Below are 10,134 nucleotides of genomic sequence, written 5' to 3' on the forward strand. Positions count from 1 at the left end.
AACAAAATACCAAACACATTCCACTCCACTTTTAGGACTGTATACAGGGGGAATAAGAGAGAAGGTGCAGTGTTCAAGCCTCAGCCTCTCTGGGCTTGAACCAGGATTGTAGATCACTGTTACAGTAAAAACAGCAAGAAAAATTCAATGGAAAACTTAAAAATGAAGATCCGACATTAAAATGAGAACTAAGACAGAAAATCTTAGATTCAAAGACAGTGTAAGAGGGCAATTCTAAACCAGTCAGAATACACATCTGAGAAGTTCCATGCTGCTCCAAAGGACCCAAGGTGCCTAGGAAGCCCTGTCTCTTTTATCCTCTTTCTTGAAACACTGGAAACCAGGAACTTAAATGAAGAGCACTTAAGGGTATGCCATAATTTCTACAACTTTCAGTGATGCAAGTTAGACTATTGGTATTATCTTTGGAGGCCTCACAACCACATCCAGTGTTGCAGTCTGCAGGAGCTGGATACAGGCAACACATGCTCTTCTGGTTAAGTTTCAAGCTTCACATTTCCAGTAAAGAATCTGTATCTTTCCACCCACCTTGCTTTGGTGCTGTTCCTCTATGGCTTGAGCCTTGCTGAAGGGCAGCCTCATTTCCTGTGTGATCCTTTGTAAATGGCTCAGCTCCTTGTCCTTCTCTGCAATGGCCATCAGGTACTGCTCCTTCATGCTGCTGCTCTGCTTTTCCCAGGTGTTCTTCTCCTGTCTGCCCAGCATAAACAAGGGAAGTTACAAGGAAGTTGCCAGTACGATGACCAGGTATCCAGCTAAGAATGAGCCAAGGGTGATTCAACCATCACCTCATGCTAAACACTAAGTTTTATAACCAAGTCAAGCCAAAACAACACACTTAAGTACAGGAACCTTAAAAGCAGGTTTAAGGAAGTTTTCTGTATTTGGTTGAACCCTTTGGATTGTTCCATGCTGTCCTAGGGTGACTTTTTCACATTTTCTGTGTTTCTGGACATTGTTTTGATCTCACTGTACAGTGTTTTGTCAAGGAAGTCACTACCAATGCCACTTGTCCCCATAATAACGTCTCTGCACGGTCATATGTGCACCAGACCCACAGTACGACACCAACCTGAGGCCAGCACTTCATGTACAGTGTAAAAGCTGCACAGGAAATAAACCTCCTGTTCTTTTGTCAGGATAAATAAAATTTGTAAGATGCTTCAAACTTTATGAGATCTGCAGTGTTAATTTGAGGGTCAGAGTGGGGGTAGGGGGGAGGGAGAGAACTACAAGTTTTTATATCACTCTGGACAAAGATAAGCCATAGACCTTTTCACAAAGAAAATCCCACCCTTTTCATTCCAGCCTCAGGCATTCTTAAATGGATCTCTGAAATATCTGAAAGCATTTCCCCCTGTTTTCAGAACAGAGCATATTTGTCTGACTAGTTTTAGTCCAGTTGGAGAAGACAATTTTACTAGACTCGAATTACAGAGTTAAGAAGAACAAACTAGAAGACATAGAACAAGTGAAATATAGGATTAGACAGCCATACAAAATTAGTATGCTCTAAACTATGCTAGTGGGATAATAAAGGGTGTTCAGCAGCAGCCTGGAATGGAGAGTACTGTGATCATATACTTAAGTTCCAATACAAGAAACAGCCTCAGTTTCCTCTCCAACAGATGATACTGACCACTGCTGGATGAAGGAAATAAAAACAAAAACATTCCTGATCTATTTCACACAGGCATTGACCTCCAAGCTGCTGGGCTGTAATTCTGAGGCAGAAGCTGGGCGAGGGAATCCTTTGTCCTCTCCTGGCCAGGGCAGGGTGCTCAGTGTCACCTGTGTCAGGTGAGGCTCTCAGCATTCCCTCCACCCCGGCCCACAACCACTCTTTGAGAGAAACAAACACATCTGCAACCTGGCCAAGGCAGGAAGCAGACAGACAGCTCACCTGAGCTGCTGGAGCTCCTGCTGGTACACAGCTCCTTCCTGCCTCAGCTGCTCTTGCAGACGAATCTGTTTGTCTGCCTCTTGCTCCCACTGCTGCAGCTGTGCCTTTAAGCGAGAATTCTCAGCAGCTTCCACCCCAGCAAGGATGTATTGCTGCTGCAGGTTCTCCAGCTCTCTTACCTGGAATTCAAGAGAAACATCATTATGTGACAGCTGAGCAAGCATCAGGTTTATTACTTAGAACTGTTTAAGAGCATTTCTTACTGTGGTGTCTGAAGGGAGAAAAGGGTCACATTTGGATGACAGAGGAACTAAAAACGGAATCATCAAATACAGCAGTGTACTAAAAACTGCTCAGAAAAATGCACTCAGACAATTCTATTGGTAATGAGGACAGTGAGTTTTGAGCCCTCCCGTGAAGATGTAAAATACATTAACAAAAATACTCCAGACTACAGTAATAATCATCTTGTTCAGAGGAAAACTAAGTGACACAGAAGGAGCTGGTTTAGCGTAACTCCTGAAGTTGGTATTTACTGTAAACCAGGAAACTGATAAGTAAAATCCTTTTGGCTCTCCAATTCCAGTCAGGCTATAATTAGAAATAAGTTGTTGTTACACATGCATCACTGCAATTGTTTTTGAAGACAAGAAGACATGGCTGACTCTGGAGACAGGACAGCGCTCAATGAGTGGCACTGGGACATGACTGTCAAAGTTTGTCTTCTGACTAGCAAGGAGAACTCTGGAACTTGCTGGGCTGCACTGTGCCAGAGACTATACAAACACAGACACATCCAGTGTGCAGGCAAGAATGTCAAAAGGAATCTGCAATGGCTTGCACCTGCTTTAAAAGTCAGCTGCCAAGAGGAGGAGGAAACTCAAGCCTTTGTTCTAGTCTCTTAGAAATCGAAGGCAAATCAAATGAGCTGACACAGATGTGAACTATGCAGGTTAACAGGGACCTTATTTCCATGATTTCATATTTTAAACCAAGCTAACAGAGAAACCACCCTTGGAAGTTAACAATGGAATCACAGCCTCCATGCCAGAGAAAATAATACAGATGGCCCATACCAGATTCATGGGGTCTGATGGAGCATGCCCACAAATGCTAAGGTCATTGGGAGGTGACTCCATTACCTTTGAAAGGTCACGGTGACCCAAGAGGTTCCTGAAGACTGTAAGAAAGCAAATGTCATCCCTACCTACAAGAAGGGCAAGAAAGGAGAATTGTGAACCTGCAGTCTGGTCAGCCTCATCTCCATCCCTGGGAATGTGAGGGAGAAACTAATTCTGGAAACCATTTCCAGATACATGAAAAAACAGGTTGGTCAGAGAAGCTGTGGAATGTCTACTGATGGAGATATTCAAAATCCAACAGGACATTGTACAAGCAACCTATTCCAGCAAGCCTTGTTTGTGCATGGGGGTTGGACTAGAAGATCTCTAGAAGATCTCCAGAAGACCCTTTGAATCTCAACTATTCTGTGATTCCATGAAGATGCAGCCTGATCTATGCATCACATTGCAATTATCAGACCTAAGTGTGCTGAATTTTAAGACTTGAAGATCCAAACCTCCTCTGGTGCTTAAAGTAAGAGCAGGAAGAGAGACCATGGACTTACTACTCTGTCTCTGTCACCCTGTAAGGAGGCCAGTGCCTTCTTCAGACTCTGCACTTCCAAAGCAGTGGTGGAGATGCTCCCTTCTGCTTGTTGTTTCACTTCTTCGATCTTACGTGTTTTGTCCAATTCATTCAGCAGACGGTCTCGGTCATTCTGCAGGCTTGCCATAGCCTTGGAGAAAGATTTGACTTGGTTGGAAGAGCCTTCCAATTCCAAAGACAAGTGGAGAAGCTCATCATCTTTAGCTCTGAGCTGCTGATTAAGTTCCTCAATCTGGGCCAAGAGACCTCTTTCATCAATAGCCTTCTGCAGTTCTGTCAGCTCAGACCTGACCATATCTCGGTCCCTGACAGTGGAACGTTGCTCCTCTTGTAGTTGACCCATCTGTTTCTGAAGAGTCTGCACTAGACTCTTTTGTTCCTCTAAGTCTGTAGAATATTTCTGTTTCAAAAGATGAAGCTCTTCATTGGCCTGGTCTCGGCTATCCTGAAGAGAGCTCATGGACCTCCCAAAAGACTGAATTTGAGCTCTGAGATCTTTGTTTTCATCTGTGACTTCAAGCAATTTCTGTTCCATTTCCATCAAGTCCCGTGCCAACTCTGCTACTCTCTCTTCAGCTGTCTCAGTTTCGTTCCTCATTATCCCTGCATCATGATGCAGATGCTTCAGTTCCTTCCGAAGCCTGTCCTCAGCCTCTCCCACTCTCTTGGCTGCATCCCTCTGAACACATTCTAGTTCCCCCTCAAGTTCTCTTATTCTTTTCTGGGAGAGGGAAAGCTCATGACTCAGTTGTTGTACCTCTTTCTCTCGAGCCTTCAGTTCTGCTTGACACTCCACGATGGGACTCCCCTCATGTAATGCTGCCATCTCACTCTGCACCCGCGACAGAGAGGACATGAGAGTGTCAATCTCTTGAGACATACTGACTTTATCCTCTCTTAAGGCTTCCATGCACTTCCTGAGATCATCCTGAGTATGCTCTGACTCTTTCAGCTGTGTTTCCATGGTTGCCTTCTCATTTTCCAGAGTCTGGATCCGCTGAAGCTGTGTTTTGAGAAGTTGCTTCTGTTGAGAGTCCTTTATTGAAATCACTTGGTTAAGGTCTTCTCTGTAGCGCACCAACTCTGCATTCAGCTTGGCATTCTCAGAGTTGAGGTCATCCATCTGGCTATGGAAACTTCTAATTTCTTCCCTGAGCTTGTTGTTTTCAGCAGCAGCCTCTTGAATTAGCTGGTCTTTTTCCAGGATTATACCAAGATGCCGTTCCTCGAGCTGCTTATAGTCCCTCAGGATGCGGTCTCGGTCGTCCTGCAGAGATGACATGGACTTGGTGAAGGAGTCCAGCTGTGCCTTCTGCTGCTTACTTTCTTCTCTGATTGTCTTCATCTTTTCGGTGAGATGACTGAGTTTGTCAAGAAGTTTGTTCTTCTCATTTTCCAAGGCTTTTTTATTATCTTCCTCCTTATTTAGCCTACACTCCAACTCTTTCATCTCTTCAGAATGTTGCTGTTGTAATTCAGCTAGAGCAGCCATCACTGCTTCTTCTTTAGCAGACAGCAAACTCATGATCTTTTGCTCTTTGGCACTAATTTCTTCATGCAGCTTATTTGTTAGGTCCTTGGAAGCCTGCAGGTCAGCTTGAAGCTGCTCACAGTTGAGTTTAAAATTCTGGATACTCATCTCTTGTTGCTTGACCACAGTCCCCAGCTCTTCCCTGGCCAGCTCACATTTGGTGAAGGAATTCTGTAAGTCAGCAAGCTGGTCTCTTAGGCTGCTGATTTCAGACTCCAGTTCCTGCTGTTCATTCTGAGACTTGCCATACAGTTCCTGAGACCCTTCAAGCTGAGCCAAAAGCTCTTTTTTTTCCTCCTGCAACAGTTCACATGTCTTTTGATGATGCTGAATCTCCTTCCTGCAATCAACCTCCCAGTCTTTCTTGTTGCATTCCAGCCTGAAAAGATTAAGTTGGTCAAAAATCCACAAAGTATCTCAGTATCTAAAACCACACTAACTCTGTTCTTATACTAATTTAGAAAAGCCACAGAATTTGTTTTATTTAAAGAAAGCAAGCTAGAAATATCTCTCAATTTAAAATTCAAGATATCTTTTAAAGTTCTGACTGTACTACTGCCTTAAAGGGGTGGTGGCAGGGGAATATATTCTTTTAAAGTTGTTCATGTCAAAACTGAAAAAAGTATTCACTTAAACACTGAATGTTATCACCTCCCAGTCATTACATTACTTCTCTCGTCCATTGTAGCTAACAATAAAAGCAACTCCATGCCGCCCCACAATGAAATTGCTGTTCTGGTACCTTTGATGTCCATTTAATGCTTCATCATACAAAGATGTATACAGCGTGTATATATATATATATACATATATAAAAATAAAACAATTTTACTCATGTAAGAATGGTTCGGTTTTGAATTTTGGAAATACACAGCTGTACACACATTTTGATAGGTTTCCACAGCTCCATCTTCCCCTCAAAATTTATTTTGGGACTAAACTGGAACTATGTATCCCAATGCTCTCTTGACTTCTCAGTGCAAAAACTCCATGCAAAATACTCTTTAATTAATCTGAAATTTGAAATACTCTGGAGAGTAATCAGATGGTGAGTGCTTGTCACAGAGAACAGATTTAACACAGGTATCCTAAGGACGTGAAGAAGGACTATTCCAGAGTGACCACCTCATGTCCTTGTGCAGATAACAACTGCAAAGTAACCTTTTCCTGACAAACCTCCCCTGACACAGCTTATTTACCTGGATATCTGAGTCTGAAGTTCCTCTACACGCATGGTCATTTGTTTCACCTGTTCCTGTAGCATATTACAAGCTTCCTCTTTCCAATGTATTTCTTCTTCCTTCTTTTGAATAGTTTCAGTGAATTTCTTCTCCCATGTTTTTGATTCATCTATCACTCTATCCCTATCATCCTGAAGGGAAGACATGCTCCTGGTGAAGGCTGCAAGCTGGGCTAGTGTTTTGTTTAGACTGCCTTCCAGTTGCTTGGCTTCTTGATCCTTTGTCTTCAAGGAGTCCTGCAGACCACCAACTGTTGTTTCCATATGGTCCTTCTCTCTCTGCAATCTTGCCAGCTTTGCTTCCATGTTTTTGATCTCCTTTGAGTGCTTGTCTTTTTCCTGTTCCAGTCTTCTCTCAAAGTCTTCATCCTTTTCCTTAATTTGAATTTTAATTTGCTCTTTGTTTGCTTGTAACTCTTCCTTCACTTTGATACTCTCAGCTAAAACCCTTGCTGCCTCACTCTGAGTGTCATCCAACACTACTCTGCAGTGAGCAAGCTCTGCCTGGGCTTTCTTGGTGTCTTCAACTGCTTTAGCTGAAGTTTCTTTGGCTGCTTCCACCTCTTTCTGAGTCTCACTCTGCAGAAATTCCAGAGCTTTAATAGTTCTTTCTAAACTACTGTTCTTTTCCTGGCTTTTGATACAGTCCTTCTGCAGCTGCTTAATCTCCTGCTGTTTCTGTTTCAGCAGTTCTTGAAGCTCCTTTATATGTGTGCTGCTTTCTCCTCTCCAATTGTATTTTAGCTTTCCTACAAATTCCTTTTGCTCTTCTGAATTTGCTTTGCTTTTCTCCCTTACCATCTGACTTTTCTCCTCCTCCAGTTCGTGCATCATTCTCTGCAAAGTCTGAAGCTCATGTCTCAGTTGATCATTTTTGATTTGTAAGTCTGTTGCATCTTGCTGATAGTTTCCAATACTTCCATTAAGTTCTGCCAGCTGATTCATGAGCCTTTCTTCCAAGTCATCCTTTTCAGCCTCTAGAGCATCCTTCAGTGCTGTCATTCTGACGAGGTCGTCTCTGGCTTCTTGGACCTTTTGCTCCATCTCTGCTACCGTAGCCTGCAAATCATTCACTTCATGGACTTTCTCTCCCATTTGGTGCTCTAAAGCCCTTCTATTATCTTCCATCTCTGTGATTCGCTTGGTGAGCTCAGCTATTTGCTGTCTGTAGAGACCAGGATCCTCACAAGGTCTCTCACTTTCAAATGCCTCTTGTTCCAGCTCTGCAGCACAAGGCTCTGGTTGAAAAGATACATCCACTTGATTTTCAGACTCTTCTGTTGGTGATGGTGTGGCAACTGCCTTATCAGTTTCTTCCCCCGCTGTCTGCTGGGCAACATACCTGTCTGCAAGTTCTCTGCTTTCCTTCAGCTCAGACTCTGTTACCTGCAAAAGGCACTTCAAGTCCACAATCTCTTGATTCAGAGACTCCTTTTCAGCCATTACTGTCTCAAGCTGAGTAGAAAGAGACTGGCACTCCCTCCTAGAGCACTCCAGGTCTTCTTTCAGACTAGTGTTTGTAAAGCTCTCTCCAGTCCTGTGCAGCTCTCCATTTGTAAAATGCATCTCTGCTCTAAGCTTCTCATTCTCCTCCTCTAGTTCCAGGATCTTTTGTTGCTTTGATTTTGCAAATTTCCTCATTTTCTCCTTCATTTCATCAATCTCCTGTTCAGCTTCTTGTAGCTGCTTATCTGTTTCCTGTTTTTTTGCTTCAGCCCCTTTTAGCTGAATGAAAATTTCCTGCTTTTCCTGCCTAACAGTTTCCAACACACGCTGAATTCGCTCAGCTTCATTACTCACATTCTCATATGACTGCAGCAGAGTTTCATATTCTCCTTGAAGCTCCTTGTGTTTCTCCTGCCACTCAGAACTCTCAGTGGCTTGAAAGCTCTTCAATGATTCCACCTCCTTCTCCAGCTTCTCCTTCTCTAGAACAACTCTATCCAGAGTAAGTGTAAGGTTTTTACAGCATCCATCAAGATTCTGATTTTCTCCAAGTAGTTTATCAATTTCTGCAGTAAGTTTTTCTCGCTCTCGAGTGATGCACGCTAACTTTTCTGTTAAGGTATCTGTTTCTTTAACATGGCCACATACTTGGCTTTCCATATTTGTCAGCTTGACAGAAAGACTGTCAATAGTAATTTTAGCATTATCCAGCTCTTCTTTTAGAGATTTGCTCTCCTTTAGTGCCTCTTTTCTGGAGATAAGTGCTGCTTGCAACTTTCTCTGCATTTGATTCTTCTGCTTAGCTGCTTCTGCATTGTCCTCTTGCTTCTCCTGAATTTCAAGCATCTCTGTTTGTAGTCGCTTGCTTTGCTCCTCATGCAGCTTTGCCTGAGCCTCCAACTGACTACATAGTCTTTGGACTGATTCCTCTTTTTCCAGCAACTGTGCATGCACATTATTGAGAGTGTCACTTTTCTCCTTTAACTGCTGGCTAAGAAATTCTATTTCTTCATCCTTTTGATGCACAAGAATTTTCAAGTCTTCCAGACTGGCCACTCCAGAATTTTTTCCTTGATTCTCCTCCAATTCTGTCTGAAGACTTGCTCCCTTAGCTTCAGCTTGGTCAGAGGTTCTCTTCAGCCCTTCTATCTCTACAAACAACTGTGCTATGTGCTGTTGCAAATCAAAGATTAATTCTGATTTGTGAGCAAGCTCCCTTTGCATATGGCTGACACTACATTCCAATTTCCCTTTCTCCATCTGTAATTTGTCAAGGTGTTTTTTCCACTCTTCCTCAGAAATATCTGCAACTTGTACAAGCTTGTTATTTGTTGTATCTTCTGCTTCTATGCATGAAGAATCCAACCCACCTTGACTCCTAAAAATACTCTCTGCTGATCCTTTCTGCTCTTGGAGCTGTCTGAGCTGAGCCTGGATACTGTCTTTCTCTTTGCTTTGCTGATCAAATTGTTCTTGCAGGATGTTGTAATCATCTTTTTGCTGTTTCAATTGTTCTCTGTGATGCCTGTCTTTTTCTTGAGCCTTTTTTATAGTGTCTTTGCGAGATATGAGAGCTTCTTGAAGTTTTTTTTGAAGTTGTTCTTTTTCTTGTTCAAGAACTGAAATCTTTTCTTCAAGAGCAGACTTCTGTTTTTTTTCCAGATTTGTACCTACTGAACTATGTTTCTCATTTTCTTCATCATCTTCTGGGCTTTCATTGGTTTCAGTTACTTTGTCAGGAATTGTCTGATGCTCCATGACTTCATCTTTAACTGAAGCAGTGTTTGCCCTATCTTGCAAGCTTTGCCTCATTTCCTCAATCACTGCCTGCAGTCGTGCTTCAGTAGTTTCTTTTTCCTCCCGGATGCTCTGCAGCTCAGATTCCTTTTCAGAAAGCAGCTGAATTAGATAGTCCTCATGGGGCTGGTTTTCAAGACCCATTTCTTTGCTGATCATGCTTCTCAGGTCTTCCTCCCCTGCAGCTGCCTGAGCCACTGAGGTTTCTGATTTTTGTTCTCTACTCAGTTGTTCTAATTCATTCTCCAATCTGGTTACCTTCTTCAGAAGCTCCTTCCTGTTCACAAATACTGCTTGCAGCTTCCGCTTTACTTGCTCATTTTCTTTTCTCAGAAGTTCAACTTGATTTACTAATTCCTCATTTTCTTTACTCACTGCTTCTGCCTCATTCTGCTGCTTGGATACCCCACACTTCAGACATGTATCTTTTGCTCCTATGTTCTGTTCTTTTTCTTCCTGGGATTTTAATAACAGACTTGTCTGCTCCTTAAGACTCTTCAGCTCGTTTCCTAGAGCAAATTTCTCTTC

At 42.7% G+C, this 10,134-nt stretch overlaps 1 protein-coding gene across 2 annotated transcripts in view; it reads right to left on the bottom strand.

The window, feature by feature from the left end:
* The window catches only part of GOLGB1 (golgin B1), a 36,882-nt gene that overhangs the window by 6,655 nt on the left and 20,093 nt on the right, over positions 1–10,134 (bottom strand). For both annotated transcript variants that reach the window (XM_031065139.1, XM_014311205.1), the window contains 4 exons: positions 6,323–10,134; positions 3,552–5,502; positions 1,925–2,103; positions 550–715 (listed from right to left, as the gene is read on the bottom strand). The exon at positions 6,323–10,134 is cut by the window's right edge and continues 1,062 nt beyond it. In XM_031065139.1, the coding sequence (XP_030920999.1) occupies positions 550–715; positions 1,925–2,103; positions 3,552–5,502; positions 6,323–10,134 (6,108 nt within the window). The remainder of the gene's footprint in view (positions 1–549; positions 716–1,924; positions 2,104–3,551; positions 5,503–6,322) is intronic.

Source organism: Geospiza fortis, unplaced genomic scaffold, assembly GCF_000277835.1.
Source record: "Geospiza fortis unplaced genomic scaffold, GeoFor_1.0 scaffold30, whole genome shotgun sequence".
Taxonomy (NCBI): Eukaryota; Metazoa; Chordata; class Aves; order Passeriformes; family Thraupidae; genus Geospiza; species Geospiza fortis.